The sequence below is a fragment of the Gasterosteus aculeatus genome, chromosome 12, assembly GCF_964276395.1.
Source record: "Gasterosteus aculeatus chromosome 12, fGasAcu3.hap1.1, whole genome shotgun sequence".
Classification (NCBI taxonomy): domain Eukaryota; kingdom Metazoa; phylum Chordata; class Actinopteri; order Perciformes; family Gasterosteidae; genus Gasterosteus; species Gasterosteus aculeatus.
In genome coordinates, this window is record NC_135700.1 from 17,934,179 (window position 1) to 17,951,748 (window position 17,570).

General features: G+C 41.9%; 2 protein-coding genes and 1 pseudogene across 8 annotated transcripts; all 3 read left to right on the plus strand.

Annotated features, from left to right (window-relative positions):
• The first annotated feature begins 767 nt into the window (after positions 1-767).
• LOC120833886 (UDP-glucuronosyltransferase 2C1) lies at positions 768-6,173 on the plus strand. The gene is made up of 5 exons (XM_078085466.1): positions 768-902; positions 1,403-1,452; positions 1,767-3,839; positions 4,959-4,990; positions 5,129-6,173. Exon 3 carries the CDS (start codon positions 1,767-1,769, stop codon positions 3,348-3,350), a length of 1,584 nt encoding a protein of 527 aa, XP_077941592.1. The 5' UTR covers positions 768-902; positions 1,403-1,452; the 3' UTR covers positions 3,351-3,839; positions 4,959-4,990; positions 5,129-6,173.
• LOC120833874 (UDP-glucuronosyltransferase 2A2) lies at positions 810-15,308 on the plus strand. 6 transcript variants are annotated; one of them, XM_078085462.1, is made up of 3 exons: positions 810-900; positions 1,402-1,452; positions 12,567-15,308. In XM_078085462.1, exon 3 carries the CDS (start codon positions 12,593-12,595, stop codon positions 14,168-14,170), a length of 1,578 nt encoding a protein of 525 aa, XP_077941588.1. In that variant the 5' UTR covers positions 810-900; positions 1,402-1,452; positions 12,567-12,592; the 3' UTR covers positions 14,171-15,308. The 6 variants fall into 6 exon arrangements, with proteins under 6 accessions (XP_077941588.1, XP_040057377.2, XP_077941591.1 ...); XM_078085465.1 differs by lacking the exons at positions 810-900; positions 1,402-1,452 and adding an exon at positions 10,411-10,616 and having other exon boundaries at positions 12,567-14,000; positions 15,037-15,308; XM_040201443.2 differs by lacking the exons at positions 810-900; positions 1,402-1,452 and adding an exon at positions 10,342-10,616.
• On the plus strand, positions 835-10,360 carry LOC144385332 (UDP-glucuronosyltransferase 2A2 pseudogene; annotated as a pseudogene). Its single transcript, XR_013451569.1, has 3 exons — positions 835-900; positions 1,402-1,452; positions 7,196-10,360. The product of XR_013451569.1 is annotated as a UDP-glucuronosyltransferase 2A2 pseudogene (transcript).
• Positions 15,309-17,570: the final 2,262 nt, after the last annotated feature.

Genomic DNA, 17,570 nt, shown 5'->3' on the forward strand with positions numbered 1-17,570 from the left:
GAGATAACCGCCTTCTCTTGAATAGGACTACATGGCCATATACGGAATTATTCCGCCAATATATATTTTCTAAATCTTCATTTATTTTTAAAAAAAAGACATTGTTAATGACGGAATTCTCCATAATGACAAAGAATGACCACTGGGGCTATAATAATAATATCCTATGCAGAATAATTGGCTTAACTTGTTCCAAAAGTTACTGGTCGATTTCATGAGGGAAAACTTTGCAAACGCGGTGTGACATCGATCAATATTAATATTAACATTGAACAAATTCCACTGACAGTTTAATGGAATGGAATGAGCGAAGACACTGCATAAGCCACACGACGAAGCCCGTCTGTGAAGTAACGGGGATCGGCGGCGATAGTTACGGTGGAATCGGTCGTGTCTTCGCCTGCGAGTCTTTTCTCACGCCAGATGTCATGTGACAGCCATCTGGAGGGGAGGGAACCGGGCTCGGGGGAAAATGACATCTTCGTTTTTACAGAGCCACTTGTCCTATTAGAGTCTCAGATCATCCCCTATTTTAAATCACATTTGTTTTCTCCTAAATGCAGTCACAAACATTTTTTAAGTAATAAAAATATCTCAAACTGATAAAAGATACAATTGGACTTCAAGTTTTTGGAAATGAAACGTAACTGAGTCCCGGGTCTGCTCTGCCTTTAACGTGTGTGATTGGTGAATTCGTGCGTGTCTCTCTTTCTCTAACCAATAGATACTCAGGAAATCTCCAACGACCCTCCCATCAGCTCTGCTGACGTCATTGTGTAAAGCGAAGGCTGCACGGCACGATTGCGAACTAAACAGCGGTTTTGCAAAGCAGCGACGACGTTAAAGGTGCTTCCGTTTTACTCCTCACATGAACGAAATGTCAGAGATCCGTTTGTCGATGGGTGAGTGTTCTTTCTGTGTCTCCTGGGACCCAGGGTGAGAGGGGAGAGGAAGTGAATACTGCAACTAAGTAACTTTAACAAGCTCGACGCTTTTGCTCCCTTTAAAAGAAAATATTTTTTCACAAGAGATTTAAAGAATTTCATTATCTTTCATATTTCTATTTCTTTAGGAATGGGAGTCTGTAGAGATATTGTTCTAAAAAGTTTGATTATGAAACACATGAGTATTATATAATATGCAAGCACCTTTTAAAAGGTGAAAGGCAAATACAGTACGTCATCAATGACCTCGATGATGATAAATCATTCAAATGGACACTTGATTTGTATACGCCTTAATTGATGATTTAAATGTTAAAACATTAGTAGTGACTGTCTACATGTCAATAGGGGCCATAGGTCCTGGTATACTTATTTCATTAATCAGTAACGTCCTTATCGTGGTGTTTGCACGCACAGTCTTGACTGTTTTCACCTTTTACTCATTTCTTGGTGGTTAGGTGGTTCCCTGCTGTGACTTTTCCTGTGTTGAGCGATAACCCAAATCACAGTAAGTGGGCATGCACACTGGCCTGTTAACAATGTCTGAGCCTATATTAGCACATTTACTGTAGTTTACTGGAAATGTGAAGGATTCGCAAAGTCCAGCTGCAGTTTGCAATCTTGCTTTAATGCTATTTTGTAAAAAACTATCACTTTTGAAACAAATCAGCAAATCAGCTCCTTCCGATTTTGACTTGTTGGGTTTGTCCGTTCTGGGCTACCATAGAATGTTGCATCCGACTCCGGACACTTGTTCCATACGTTAGCCGCTCGTCAAGTTTTTTTTTTTTTTTAAATCATTGAACATTGTTTTAATTTCAGATGAGGTTGATCTATTGTTCCAGCGTTTTGCTGGTGCTCGTGCTCTTTCCCAGAGAATGTCAAGGTGGCAACATCTTGGTCCTCCCCATCGAAGGCAGCCACTGGATAAACATGGATGTTCTACTTCAAGCTTTGCACTCCAGGGGACACAATATAACTATTGTCCGTTCCAGCAAAAGCTGGTACGTCAAGGATAAATCCCCTTATTACAATATCCTTACAGTTCAGGTGGAGAGGAGCATGGATCAGAAGTTCATCGGAGAAGTTATAAACCACACCCTGGAATTTGAAAGGGGGGCCCTTCCGCTGGCGAATTTCCTCCACCTCACTGTAGGAATGTTCGGCACGTTTGTTGATGCTCACGCTATTGTGGGTGAATTACTATCAGCAATGCTAGATGACCAAGAGTTTATGAGAACCGTAAAAGAGGGCAACTTTGACATGGTGCTCACTGACCCCTGCTGGGGTCACGGTATCATTTTGGCCAAATATTTGAACCTTCCTTTGGTTTATAATGTCCGGTGGTTGATAGCTGGAGAGGCTCATCTCGCGATCGCTCCTTCTCCCGTTTCATACATTCCCATTACAGGATCTGGAAACACTGATAAAATGATCTTTTTTCAGAGAGTCAAGAACATGATTCTGCATATTATAACTCAAACACAGCAACAACTGGTGATTAAGTTAATATACCAGAAGTTATGTGACAAATATCTTGGGCCAGATATTGACTACAACCATTTAGTGCTTAATGCAGATATTTGGCTGATGAGAGTAGACTTTGTGTTCGAGTTCCCTCGTCCCACCATGCCTAACGTTGTCTACATGGGCGGGTTCCAGTGTAAACCTGCAGAACCTCTTCCTGAACACTTGGAGGAGTTCGTGCAGAGTTCTGGAGAGCACGGGGTCATCATCATGTCTCTGGGGACTTTCGTGAGTGAGCTTCCTGCTGATATATCAAATGAGATGGCTGCAGCTTTCGCTAAATTACCCCAGAAAGTCATCTGGAGGCACAAAGGGGTCAGACCGGCCACTCTGGGGAACAACACCTTGCTAGTAGACTGGATGCCGCAGAAGGACCTTTTAGGACACCCCAAGATAAAACTGTTTGTGGCTCACGGAGGGACAAACGGAGTTCAAGAAGCTATTTATCACGGAGTCCCAGTAGTTGGTCTGCCTCTGTTTTTTGACCAATACGACAACCTTCTGCGCCTGCAAGTAAGAGGCGCGGCTAAGCTTTTGACCATTAAAACTGTGGACAAAGACAACAACTTCCTGAACGCCATACAGGAAGTGTTGAACGAGCCATCGTACAGGAGGAACATGCAGACGCTCTCCAGGCTGCACAGAGATCAGCCGATGAAGCCGCTGGATAACGCCCTGTTCTGGGTAGAGTTTGTCATGAGACACAAAGGTGCAGCTCACCTGAGAACAGAGTCCTACAAGATGCCCTGGTACTCCTACCACTCTGTTGATGTGGTTTTGTTCCTGGCTGCAGCTGGGCTGCTCGTGCTTCTAACTTTTTTCCTTTTAATCAGGTGTTTATGCACTGCAATGTGTAAACATAAGATGAAACGTGACTAATCCATAAAAGGATATACGTTTTCTATAACATTTAATATCTATTATTAATAGATAAGATATTTGATTTAGTTCCCACTTAAGCAGTATTTTAACAGTAATGGCATTATTTTGTTTTTTGAACTTGCTCAATCATATTTTAGTGAGGCATCCGTACAAACTACAAACTTTAACGAACACTACACAGTAAATTTGCCAGTGTCAAAAAGGCAGTGTCAAACTATTTTAATTCTTCCGGAGTTCTTCCAACAATGGACAGAGTAAAATTGAACCAGAAAACTTCCAGTGTTGGTGAAAATAATCAGAGTTAACAGAGGTTTTACTCTGTCAGTGTTATTGACTCTCTCAGGCCCTGATTCAACACTGATTAGAGCAAGATACCTTCCAGAGTATCACAAAAAATACTCTGGAGAGCCCCGCCCACCAACTTTCCCGGTCAAACTGAGAATGTGGATTCTGGCATCGCCATCTTCCTCGCATCGAAATACTGTGGTAAGTCTTTCTACTATAAACTATTCCCGTTGTTTTTTCTTCATTCCAGTAGAATCTGTATAAGAATAAAGGGACGTATTCATTCACCACACTAGTCAATGTTGGGTTCGTGTCTTCAAATACCGAATTTCAAATGGCTAACGTGATATCGGGTCGGCGGTTATCTTAAATGTAGCAGCCACATGTCTGAACTCGCAACACCAAACTGAACAAAAACGACACGAGGTAACGTTAATGTCAGCGAGGACGAGCTGTCCTGGTGTGTTATGTGTCATGCTTGCACATTTATTTCAGTAAAATGAAGAAAAAAATTCGTTGAAGCAGTCATATTTATTATTTCTATTTGAGCCGGAGCAAATCGCTTTAGCGTCACAATTTGGTCGAGCATAGCGGGACATGTCGCGGACGTGCCGCGGCTCCGAGAGGCTCGGTTCCCGTTAGCTGCTGCTGTAGCCATAGATATATAAATAGTAGACGCTGCATTGGCTGCTGAGGCGCAAACAAATATTTTTTATTATATTATATACTAGAATATTATTACTGTTATGCCTACTATGAATATTAAAATACGCCGAATCATGTTTTCGGTGTCATGCCTACAAAATGCCGTGAACATCCGCTTTTGTATTCAGCGAGTGACGCGCTGACACTTCGTTGCGCCAGCTGGCACTGAGTGGAGCGGGTGACCGGTCCAAGCTGGCGGCCCCGCGGCTCGTCAGCACCACTAGGCAGCAGCGGTCGATGTCTATTCTTTATGTCTATGGCTGCAGCTGCTGCTTAATTTATGCTTCCACGTTACGGCGGCGGCGGGTGTGGCTGTGTGTTTCTGCGGGTGCCGAATCCTTGGTAAGCCGAAGCTCATATTGAAGCGCAGGCTACGGAGAAGACGTGAATTTACAACACTGGTTCACCCACTGAGGGACCTGGATGAGCAAGTGCACTTTCGATACTTTCGAATGTCAGCAACTGCCGCAAATTACGTTGTGAGCGGACCAATCACAGCACTTGCGATCCACGTCAACTCGACTCGCAGTTAGATTTTTTGTGAGGTGCACGTCAGGCTACGGCGGAGGGGTCTACGTAGTTACTTAATATGTATATTTTCCTTTTTTCTTTCAGATTGTTCTTTAATGTACTGTGGTGCTCTGGTGGTAAGTAATAAGTTGATGTACTTGACCGAAAATGTAGTTGTGTTTGTTATTTTTAAAGCTGAAATAGGGTATTTTCAGGTTGTCAGCTTGTATGGTGTTGTAGATCATAATGTTGATTTCAGTTTGCTGTCTTTGCAGATACCATCATGTTGATCAAAACATTCCTGTCATCCAGCACCAACCAAGATCTTTGCCACTGTGATAAGATGTGAGCTTTACATGTTTTAGGTTTACTTTTGATGCCAATATTTCATGTTTACTTGGAATAAATATGTATTACAGTATGGATACAATTGTCTGTGTGTTTTTCCCCCTGCATAGATATGCAACACTGGTAGGAGTTGGTTAAAAATCAACACTCTTTGGAGTGATTTCTTAATCAACATAGTGTAAAGTAGGTTTAACACTGGAAAGGTTATTTCTTTTATAACTCTTTAGTGTTACATGTGAATAACACTATGGGTGTTACTTCTTACATAGTGTAAAACTTGATTGACACTTCTTAGAGTTAATATTATTACACTACACTGCACCTAGTGTAAGATTTTAACTCTTACCAGAGTAAAATTGACTCTGGAAATTTAACTCTGTGTTCAGTGTACATTTAACACTCTGTAGATAGGGACCATATGTTCACTGAGGTAGTGTTAAAATTGACTCTTTAAGTGTTGTATTAACACTGGCGATTTTACTGTGTACAAGTAAGATTCTATGAAATAGTGTAAATATATTAAAAGATGTATTGGTCACAGTGAGGATATTTCTGTATTCGTCCTCTTTGGCATTCGTCGATAATGCCAAATGTATTCAGCTATTATGAGATCGCATTGTTAATCCGAGTTGTCTGAGCTTAGTACAGATAAATGCGGCTGTATAAAAACTGTCAATGCTAACGTCTGATTCATCTCTTCTGAATGATTCATTATTTTACGTATGAGTCATTTTGTTGTACCTCTTTTTTCTTTTATCCAACATATGTCGGTACTGGGAGGCTTTTGCCATCAGCTTCAGCCTTGTGCTTCAGTTTCTCTTAACATGCTCCACGCAAAGCCACAGCCTTTGTTTATGCCCAATTCTGTGGTTTATTACTTCTGGAACATTTAAAAATCCATACGAGAATACTGGCTTAACAAGTGGTGAGCTGTAAAGGATAATACAAACAATAAACTTGTTTTGCTTCAAACTGCATATTTATTGAAACTACACTGCAAAGTCTCACAACACCTTCATCTTTGTGGTATTTTATGGGTAGGTGAGGCACTGCACTCTGTTATACCGTTTCCTTAAGATAGTGTGTTTGACTTCCTGCAACAAACCTGTTTCTCAAGAGTCGGAGTCTCAACCATAAGGGTGTGTCCAGGTTTGTGCGCTTATGGTGGTAATAGCCCTGATCGCTGCCTGCCTTTTTGACAGATCCAAAGTACAGAAGAATCAACTGAGTGAGTTCTATTCATATATTATTTCACCTCAATCACATTAAAACTATAATGTCATATCTGCATGGTGATGAAACACTTTCTTATATAATATGTTGGAGCTTTGTCACGTTACACTAGAGTCAGTGAATGTCTCTTGAATTGGTATATTCTTGCCCTGCTACATTATTAAGTATTTGCTCCGTTTCTGTTTTTATGACCGATGACATTACATTTAAATTTTACAGACTCAGGCCAAGTAGGGAAATTCTGCCCCTCTTTGTTTGTAGCGTGTGGCAAGTTTTTACACGTTGTATGTTTCACTGCCTTGCAGCAGAAGTGTCTTTTTTAAGACCACACCATATCCTGTAACACTTCTCTGCTACACCGCAGTCACGTCTTATTGCAACAAGATAACTAAGCTTCCCCAGAAAGGAACAAGAATTTAACTGTTTTGTGGGTGGGACAAAAGAAACCAGGAAGTGTTTTTTAGCCACACCAGTGCGACTTAGATCTCCTCACGGATCTGTTTTGTCTTGTTTGGGTTTTAACCATCTGGCGAAACATCAAGTGCTGGTAAAGTTTTCTCTGTAATCTTGGGTCTTGAATTGTGGTTTATGAAAAAAGAGGAAGGGATCCTGTGCATGGAATTTCTTGCACATGGATTATGTGTTCGCTAAACAGAAGCTCTCGTAATATTTCCACAGAAGGAACACTTCCAGTTGTAAAAACACTTCTGCTCAGGTCGATCCGGGTTCAACAAAAACATTGAACATTGTTTTAATTTCAGATGAGGTTGATCTATTGTTCCAGCGTTTTGCTGCTGCTCGTGCTCTTTCCCAGAGAATGTCAAGGTGGCAACATCTTGGTCCTCCCCATCGAAGGCAGCCACTGGATAAACATGGATGTTCTACTTCAAGCTTTGCACTCCAGGGGACACAATATAACTATTGTCCGTTCCAGCAAAAGCTGGTACGTCAAGGATAAATCCCCTTATTACAATATTCTTACAGTTCAGGTGGAGAGGAGCATGGATCAGAAGTTCATCGGAGAAGTTATAAACCACACCCTGGAATTTGAAAGGGGGGCCCTTCCGCTGGCGAATTTCCTCCACCTCATTGTAGGAATGTTCGGCACGTTTGTTGATGCTCACGCTATTGTGGGTGAATTACTATCAGCAATGCTAGATGACACAGAGTTTATGAGAACCGTAAAAGAGGGCAACTTTGACATGGTGCTCACTGACCCCTGCTGGGGTCACGGTATCATTTTGGCCAAATATTTGAACCCTCCTTTGGTTTATAATATCCGGTGGTTGATAGCTGGAGAGGCTCATCTCGCGATCGCTCCTTCTCCCGTTTCATACATTCCCATTACAGGATCTGGAAACACTGATAAAATGATCTTTTTTCAGAGAGTCAAGAACATGATTCTGCATATTATAACTCAAACACAGCAACAACTGGTGATTAAGTTAATATACCAGAAGTTATGTGACAAATATCTTGGGCCAGATAATGACTACAACCATTTAGTGCTTAATGCAGATATTTGGCTGATGAGAGTGGACTTTGTGTTCGAGTTCCCTCGGCCCACCATGCCTAACGTTGTCTACATGGGCGGGTTCCAGTGTAAACCAGCAGAACCTCTTCCTGAACACTTGGAGGAGTTCGTGCAGAGTTCTGGAGAGCACGGGGTCATCATCATGTCTCTGGGGACTTTCGTGAGTGAGCTTCCTGCTGATATATCAAATGAGATGGCTGCAGCTTTCGCTAAATTACCCCAGAAAGTCATCTGGAGGCACAAAGGGGTCAGACCGGCCACTCTGGGGAACAACACCTCGCTAGTAGACTGGATGCCGCAGAAGGACCTTTTAGGACACCCCAAGATAAAACTGTTTGTGGCTCACGGAGGGACAAACGGAGTTCAAGAAGCTATTTATCACGGAGTCCCAGTAGTTGGTCTGCCTCTGTTTTTTGACCAATACGACAACCTTCTGCGCCTGCAAGTAAGAGGCGCGGCTAAGCTTTTGACCATTAAAACTGTGGACAAAGACAACAACTTCCTGAACGCCATACAGGAAGTGTTGAACGAGCCATCGTACAGGAGGAACATGCAGAGGCTCTCCAAGCTGCACAGAGATCAGCCGATGAAGCCGCTGGATAACGCCCTGTTCTGGGTGGAGTTTGTCATGAGACACAAAGGTGCAGCTCACCTGAGAACTGAGTCCTACAAGATGCCCTGGTACTCATACCACTCTGTTGATGTGGTTTTGTTCCTGGCTGCAGCTGGGCTGCTCGTGCTTCTAACTTTTTTCCTTTTAATCAGGTGTTTATGCACTGCAATGTGTAAATGTGATGGGTAGAGCTCTCCCCTCCCCCCCCCTGCCTGTTTGGCCACACCACCTTAATTGGTGATGCCTAACAGGTGTGACCAGGTGCTCTTTAAATGGGAGCTTTTGCCCCACTAGAGCTAGAGGGGGGCTTGCTGTAGGTCTCCCACGGCATAGGCACAGCACTCGCCACGTGCAGATGGGTTTGAGCGGAATCTAGAGGTATGTCAGGGGTTTTCTGTTTCATGTTTTAATATGCTTTTTAGCAGTGAAATGTTTATTGGCGTTATTTACCTTTTCTTTCTTTTATACAGGAAATGATCAGGTGGTGCAACGCTGAGCCTGGTCACTGCTGTTTTTGCCTTTGATTTAAAATAGATTATGGTTACCCGGTTTATATAGTATCTTTGATTATGAATTGCGAATTTGTTTTCTTTCTGGGTTAGTGTCTTTGTTTTGTCCTACATAAACAACCATTACTGCGCCCTATACTGGGGGTCCCTTTAATGCCAGTGCAGGTGGGCATATAGTAGGCCTACAGGGGGTGGCTCACGAGGTGGAAGGCCCTTTCAGTTTATTTTGTTTGTTTGCTGTGTTTTCTTTCCTTTGACCTGGTGGTGGCCCCCTTGTCCCCTTTCACTCCCCCGCCCCGGTGGGCCTCAAGTAGTCACCTTGTACTGGTAGGTTACCCCAGTATAGTAATCCTTTTTCAAAGCATAGATTATATTTTGCCATAAAACCGACCAATGTTTCTGGGTTGATTATTCCTTTTCTTTTAAATATTAAACCTACTTGTAAATAAAACATTGTTACAAAACTGGAACTTCACCTCTCTGCTCCCCTTTCTTTTTCATTACAACTGATATACTTTGGGTGAGAGTCCCAAAGTGACGTTGTCACCCTTGTGACCAGGCGAACGGCCGCCCCGGTTACATAAACATAAGATGAAACGTGACTAATCCATAAAAGGATATACGTTTTCTATAACATTTAATATCTATTATTAATAGATAAGATATTTGATTTAGTTCCCACTTAAGCAGCATTTTAACAGTAATGGCATTATTTTGTTTTTTGAACTTGCTCAATCATATTTTAGTGAGGCATCCGTACAAACTACAAACTTTAACGAACACTACAAGTAAGATTCTATGAAATAGTGTAAATATATTAAAAGATGTATTGGTCACAGTGAGGATATTTCTGTATTCGTCCTCTTTGGCATTCGTTGATAATGCCAAATGTATTCAGCTATTATGAGATCGCATTGTTAATCCGAGTTGTCTGAGCTTAGTACAGATAAATGCGGCTGTATAAAAACTGTCAATGCTAACGTCTGATTCATCTCTTCTGAATGATTCATTATTTTACGTATGAGTCATTTTGTTGTACCTCTTTTTTCTTTTATCCAACATATGTCGGTACTGGGAGGCTTTTGCCATCAGCTTCAGCCTTGTGCTTCAGTTTCTCTTAACATGCTCCACGCAAAGCCACAGCCTTTGTTTATGCCCAATTCTGTGGTTTATTACTTCTGGAACATTTAAAAATCCATACGAGAATACTGGCTTAACAAGTGGTGAGCTGTAAAGGATAATACAAACAATAAACTTGTTTTGCTTCAAACTGCATATTTATTGAAACTACACTGCAAAGTCTCACAACACCTTCATCTTTGTGGTATTTTATGGGTAGGTGAGGCACTGCACTCTGTTATACCGTTTCCTTAAGATAGTGTGTTTGACTTCCTGCAACAAACCTGTTTCTCAAGAGTCGGAGTCTCAACCATAAGGGTGTGTCCAGGTTTGTGCGCTTATGGTGGTAATAGCCCTGATCGCTGCCTGCCTTTTTGACAGATCCAAAGTACAGAAGAATCAACTGAGTGAGTTCTATTCATATATTATTTCACCTCAATCACATTAAAACTATAATGTCATATCTGCATGGTGATGAAACACTTTCTTATATAATATGTTGGAGCTTTGTCACGTTACACTAGAGTCAGTGAATGTCTCTTGAATTGGTATATTCTTGCCCTGCTACATTATTAAGTATTTGCTCCGTTTCTGTTTTTATGACCGATGACATTACATTTAAATTTTACAGACTCAGGCCAAGTAGGGAAATTCTGCCCCTCTTTGTTTGTAGCGTGTGGCAAGTTTTTACACGTTGTATGTTTCACTGCCTTGCAGCAGAAGTGTCTTTTTTAAGACCACACCATATCCTGTAACACTTCTCTGCTACACCGCAGTCACGTCTTATTGCAACAAGATAACTAAGCTTCCCCAGAAAGGAACAAGAATTTAACTGTTTTGTGGGTGGGACAAGTGTTTTTTAGCCACACCAGTGCGACTTAGATCTCCTCACGGATCTGTTTTGTCTTGTTTGGGTTTTAACCATCTGGCGAAACATCAAGTGCTGGTAAAGTTTTCTCTGTAATCTTGGGTCTTGAATTGTGGTTTATGAAAAAAGAGGAAGGGATCCTGTGCATGGAATTTCTTGCACATGGATTATGTGTTCGCTAAACAGAAGCTCTCGTAATATTTCCACAGAAGGAACATTTCCAGTTGTAAAAACACTTCTGCTCAGGTCGATCCGGGTTCAACAAAAACATTGAACATTGTTTTAATTTCAGATGAGGTTGATCTATTGTTCCAGCGTTTTGCTGGTGCTCGTGCTCTTTCCCAGAGAATGTCAAGGTGGCAACATCTTGGTCCTCCCCATCGAAGGCAGCCACTGGATAAACATGGATGTTCTACTTCAAGCTTTGCACTCCAGGGGACACAATATAACTATTGTCCGTTCCAGCAAAAGCTGGTACGTCAAGGATAAATCCCCTTATTACAATATTCTTACAGTTCAGGTGGAGAGGAGCATGGATCAGAAGTTCATCGGAGAAGTTATAAACCACACCCTGGAATTTGAAAGGGGGGCCCTTCCGCTGGCGAATTTCCTCCACCTCATTGTAGGAATGTTCGGCACGTTTGTTGATGCTCACGCTATTGTGGGTGAATTACTATCAGCAATGCTAGATGACAAAGAGTTTATGAGAACCGTAAAAGAGGGCAACTTTGACATGGTGCTCACTGACCCCTGCTGGGGTCACGGTATCATTTTGGCCAAATATTTGAACCTTCCTTTGGTTTATAATATCCGGTGGTTGATAGCTGGAGAGGCTCATCTCGCGATCGCTCCTTCTCCCGTTTCATACATTCCCATTACAGGATCTGGAAACACTGATAAAATGATCTTTTTTCAGAGAGTCAAGAACATGATTCTGCATATTATAACTCAAACACAGCAACAACTGGTGATTAAGTTAATATACCAGAAGTTATGTGACAAATATCTTGGGCCAGATAATGACTACAACCATTTAGTGCTTAATGCAGATATTTGGCTGATGAGAGTGGACTTTGTGTTCGAGTTCCCTCGGCCCACCATGCCTAACGTTGTGGGACAAGTGTTTTTTAGCCACACCAGTGCGACTTAGATCTCCTCACGGATCTGTTTTGTCTTGTTTGGGTTTTAACCATCTGGCGAAACATCATGTGCTGGTAAAGTTTTCTCTGTAATCTTGGGTCTTGAATTGTGGTTTATGAAAAAAGAGGAAGGGATCCTGTGCATGGAATTTCTTGCACATGGATTATGTGTTCGCTAAACAGAAGCTCTCATAATATTTCCACAGAAGGAACATTTCCAGTTGTAAAAACACTTCTGCTCAGGTCGATCCGGGTTCAACAAAAAAACAAAAACAGGAGGCACTCTGTGCACCCATTTCCTGGAATGCTAAAGTGGCAGCGTTTGCTTTTTCTCTCTTCTTGTGTTTCAGACGGCGCCGTTTCAGAAGATTCCAACATGTTTTTGACTTTGGCCTCCATCATCTTTCTTTTGGCTGGCATCATTCCAGCTGCCTACGGTGGGAAAGTTCTGGTCTTCCCACACGACGGCAGCCACTGGGTGAACATGAGGGTACTTGTTAATGAGCTGCATTCAAGAGGGCACGCGGTGACTGTCATTCGAGCGGCAGACAGCTGGTACATCAGTGAGACCTCGCCTCATTACAGCGCTGTCACAGTGGATGTTGCCGGTGGTGCAGATGAGGCCTTTTTTCGCCTCTTTGTCTCTCAGGTCATTAAGATCAAACGAAGCAAGTCGTCAGCGTGGGCCCGTTTTGCTCTGGACATGGAGTTGAAGGACAAGTTCTTTGAATTACACAAAAAAATCTGTGAAGTGGTCACGAACATATTTGAAAATAAAGAGTTGATGAAGTCCTTTCGAGATTCCAAGTTTGATGCTGTGTTGACGGATCCTGCCAACGGAGGAGGAGTAATGCTGGCTCACTATCTCGGACTGCCGTTAATGTTTAATGCTCGATGGACTGTTCACGGTGAAGCCCATTTTGCTATCGCACCCTCTCCCCTTTCCTACGTACCACTTCCACCCTCAGAATTAACGGATCAAATGACTTTCTTTGAGAGGGTGAAAAATGTTGTTTTTTACACCATGAGGATGCATCTGTACAAGCAGATAGTCGCCCCACATTATTCTGTATTGTCCAGGCGCTACTTTGGTCCAGATGCAGATTACTTCTCCCTGTTTCAAGCAGCAGACCTGTGGCTGATGAGAGTGGACTTTGTGTTCGAGTTCCCTCGGCCCACCATGCCTAATGTTATCTACATGGGAGGCTTCCAGTGTAAACCGGCAAAACCTCTTCCTGAACACTTGGAGGAGTTTGTGCAGAGTTCTGGAGAGCACGGGGTCATCATCATGTCTCTGGGGACTTTGATTGGAGAGTTTCCCAGTGACCTAGCTGATGAGATCGCTGCCGCTTTCGCTATATTACCGCAGAAAGTCATCTGGAGGTATAAAGGGGACCGACCGGCCGCTCTGGGCAACAACACTTTACTTGTAGACTGGATGCCACAGAATGACCTCCTGGGACATAAAAGTATTAAACTATTTGTAAGTCACGGAGGAACAAATGGAATATATGAGGCCATATATCATGGAGTTCCAATTGTAGGCATTCCCATTGTTTTCGATCAAGCCGACAACCTTTCTAGACTCAGAGCAAAGGGCGTTGCAGAAGTTATGGATGTTTCTGAATTGAACACAAAAAACTTCCTAAATGCAATGCAGGAAGTCATGAACGAGCCATCGTACAGGAAGAACATGCAGATGCTCTCTAGGCTGCACAGAGATCAGCCGATGAAGCCGCTGGATAAGGCCCTCTTCTGGATGGAGTTTGTCATGAGACACAAAGGTGCAGCTCACCTGAGAACAGAGTCCTACAAGATGCCCTGGTACTCCTACCACTCTGTTGATGTGATGCTATTTTTACTAGCAATCACAGTGGTTGCTTTGTTGTTGATTGCTGCGTTACTGTGGTCATGCTTTAGATTGTGTTGTAAAAGAAAAGTAAAATTGGACTGAATAGAAAAGTAGGAATATATATTTTTTACCTGAAATGTTACTCTATAATATCTTATAATATAAATCTTTCTTACTATAAGTAACAACTGAGTCCTGGGACGATAAAATAAAAAAACTTGAGAAAAGACCATTTTAAAGTATGAAATCTCCGTGCAGAGAAGGTTCTAACTGACCATTCTGTGATTATTTCTTATTAACAAATAAATGCTCAACTGTCTGCACCCCATTCAGCCGCTTCCCGTTGTTTAAGCTGAGCAGGCAGATCATTAATGGCTTTTTCCTTTACTAAGACACACCCACACCGTTTGTACCCTGGCTGCTCTATGTCCCATGTCGAAGTGTCCCTGAGCGAGATACCAAACATTACATTACATGTCATTTAGCTGACGCTTTTATCCAAAGCGACTTACAATAAGTGCGTTCAACCATAGGGTACAAACTCAGAAGAACAAGAAAGGGCAATTTCATCAAATAAGCCAATTTACAATTTGCTATAGACGAGTGGCATTATAAGTACAATTTAAGTGCTACAATTTGTTAGTCTTTAGTCGAGGTAGAGTCTGAAGAGGTGTGTCTTTAGTTTGCGGCGGAAGATGTGAAGGCTCTCTGCGGTCCTGGTGTCTTCAGAGAGCTCGTTCGACCATTTCGGCGCAAGGTCAGCAAAGAGTCGAGATCAAGTCGAGTGTTTTGCTCTCAGTGAGGGAGGGACGAGTAGTTTTGCAGATGCAGAGCGGGTATTCAGGAAGTGTTGAACGAGCCCTCCTACAGGAGGAACATGCAGATGCTCTCCAAGCTGCACAGATATCAGCCAATGAAGCCGCTGGATAACGCCCTGTTCTGGGTAGAGTTTGTCATGAGACACAAAGGTGCAGCTCACCTGAGAACTGAGTCCTACAAGATGCCCTGGTACTCCTACCACTCTGTTGATGTGGTTATCTTCTTAGGTGGAGCTGTGCTGATAATTATATGCACTTTAGCTGCATTGATAAGGTGTTTGTGCTGCAGGTGTCTGAGAAGAAAAAGTCAATGTGATTTGAAAAAATGTAAGTAGAAATCACCATGAAATATGATTCCAGTATTTGAACCATGAAAATATTGATTGAATAATTACTGTAATTAAATGTGGATGACCGAAAAATACCTTCTTTAGGTGAAAGAAAAAAACATTTGATTTTGGTAAAAAAGACAATAGTCATTTAGTGCTTTATAATTCTTTTCTTTATCAACAAAGAAGAACATAGAGGTTTAAGGTCTATCATTTGTCAAAATAGGCTGCAAAATTGCTGCTTTAGAAGGAAGTAATAATTTTTTCTAAATATGGGTACTTCTAGAACACGGAGGAACGAGCCGGTGCATGTTTTGCTCCACTGATTTCCATGAAGTTTCCAACTCACTGTGAAACACTGAAAGATGATAGAAGACTGAAAAGACAAATCCAAACCTGGCCCTTAAATACGTAAATAATTTCTTTATATTAGTGGGATTTTGTAATAAGGTACACTATTTTGGTACAAAACAATAATACTATCTTAATGTCAATGTTGATGGAGAGCTTCTCTCATTTTGATCTGATCTTTAGATTTAAATTGTATTAAATTATTTTGGGATAAGTGATAATGGCTTATTTTGGACATGGTAACCACTTATATATAAAAATAAAAATGTTCAACAGTCTATACAGTATTTCTAATTTCTTCTAACTATGTCTTGCATGATATGAAACAAATCCCTTTTGGTTTTGTCTTGCGTCTTCAACCTAACGAGTATTAGGTTTAACAAGTGTTATAAAAAACAAATAAATAGCAAAGAAACAATTGGCTCAGGTCTCCTCAGTTTTTTTCCAAATAACGGTTGTGTGTTATCTTTGATGAATCCGTTTGATCTGGAGGCTCATAATAGAGTATCTTTGGCTCTGGAGAGTTAACAATGTGTTTAAATATTGTCCCATTGCCCTCAAGGCTTTCACAAAATTCTTGATTGTGAAGATGTCTCATGAGATTGTATTGCGTAAAAGTCTGCGCGCCGGGCACTAACAACTCCCTCGAACTGTTACATTATTGTACGATAAAGTACAGCCTCTCGTACCTTATTGCTTTATTTCTCATACATTTTACCACATCTTTGTTTGTTTTTCATCCAGCCTGCATGTTTACTGACCTCCTGTCATTTCAGATCCTCCCACATAAGCTCATCACCCTCACCTGGTTCTCCTTGCCCTTCTCACCTGCAGCACATCCCCTCGTCAGCCAATCACTATTTAATCCTGTCACATTCTGTTGCTCCCTGCCAGATTATTTTGTGTCTAGGCAAAGTCTTCCAGCGTTTCTGAATTAGGCTATCTGCTCTGACCTTACCTGCCTTTTGACCACGTATTCTCTGCCTGCCCCGTTTTGGATTTATCTGCCTCTCTGATTGCCATCCTGGTTCTGACCCTGCCTGTTTTCTTCTACGGATTCCCTGCCTGCCCCTCTGGATTTGGTTGCCTGTCTGATTGCCAGGGGTGTTCCTAGACCCCCTGGGGGCCCCAGGCAAAAAGGACCATGGGGCCCCCCTAGAATCATGATAAGTGAAGTCCAGGACTACGGATCAGTAAAGAAATATTTTATTAAACAATTAAAATATAAAAGTCAATAACATCACTATCTGAATGCAAACTTTACACACAACATATAAATAACAGAAAAACAAACATAACTGAAATGTGCAACATTTTCAGAATGATAAAAATACTACCAATAAAAAAAAGTGGAAAGGAAGCTTGCTGTGACACCTTGGTCCTATATCCACAGTCCAATAGTAGTGCCTTTTTTTTTTTTTTACTTAAAACGTATTGTCTGGCTCTTAATGTGTTTAGAATAAAATGGCTAAATTCACTTTACAAGGAGTGTCTGCTTTCTTATGCGACGCTGTTTCATTGCGTAGCATATTGATACGTAGCGTTAGCCCCCAAAACGCATCAATTGGTTGACAAAGTTCTGCAATAGGGATTTTAAATATTTGCTAATTCAGAGAATTACTGACCCTGCCTGTTATACAGATTCTCTGCCTGCCACTCTGGATTTGTTTTGCTTACTGACGGACCTCCCGGTTTTTGACCTTGCCTCAACTTCCAGTCAAATCTATTTGTCTCGCCCACTGTTGTCTTAGTCATGCTTTTGGGTTCCTTCCTGCACCGGTACCAGTACCCGTGACATGATTATAATATGGGTAGATGAAATTGAGATTGGTTGTGAGTGAGTCACGGGGGTTGAAAACCGGAAATCCCACAAATGATGGATTTCGGGCAATGCGAGCTTTCGCACCCGGACAATTAAAGTGGACGCTCTGAGCGATGTGAATGTGGTGCGGGACCCGATGGTGTTTACGTGCACGTACGGGGACTATATTTTCTCTAGACTAC

What these genes read in the sequence shown, in the direction of transcription:
- LOC120833886 (XM_078085466.1), top strand. Translation starts at nt 1,767, where the DNA reads ATGAGGTTGATCTATTGTTCCAGCGTTTTGCTGGTGCTCGTGCTCTTT.
- LOC120833874 (XM_078085465.1), top strand. Translation starts at nt 10,550, where the DNA reads ATGGTGGTAATAGCCCTGATCGCTGCCTGCCTTTTTGACAGATCCAAA. An exon ending in AGTACAGAAGAATCAACTGA is followed by an intron (nt 10,617 to 12,566) that starts GTGAGTTCTATT and finishes CTTGTGTTTCAG; the next exon opens with ACGGCGCCGTTTCAGAAGAT. An exon ending in GTTTGTCATGAGACACAAAG is followed by an intron (nt 14,001 to 15,036) that starts GTGCAGCTCACC and finishes TGAGACACAAAG; the next exon opens with GTGCAGCTCACCTGAGAACT.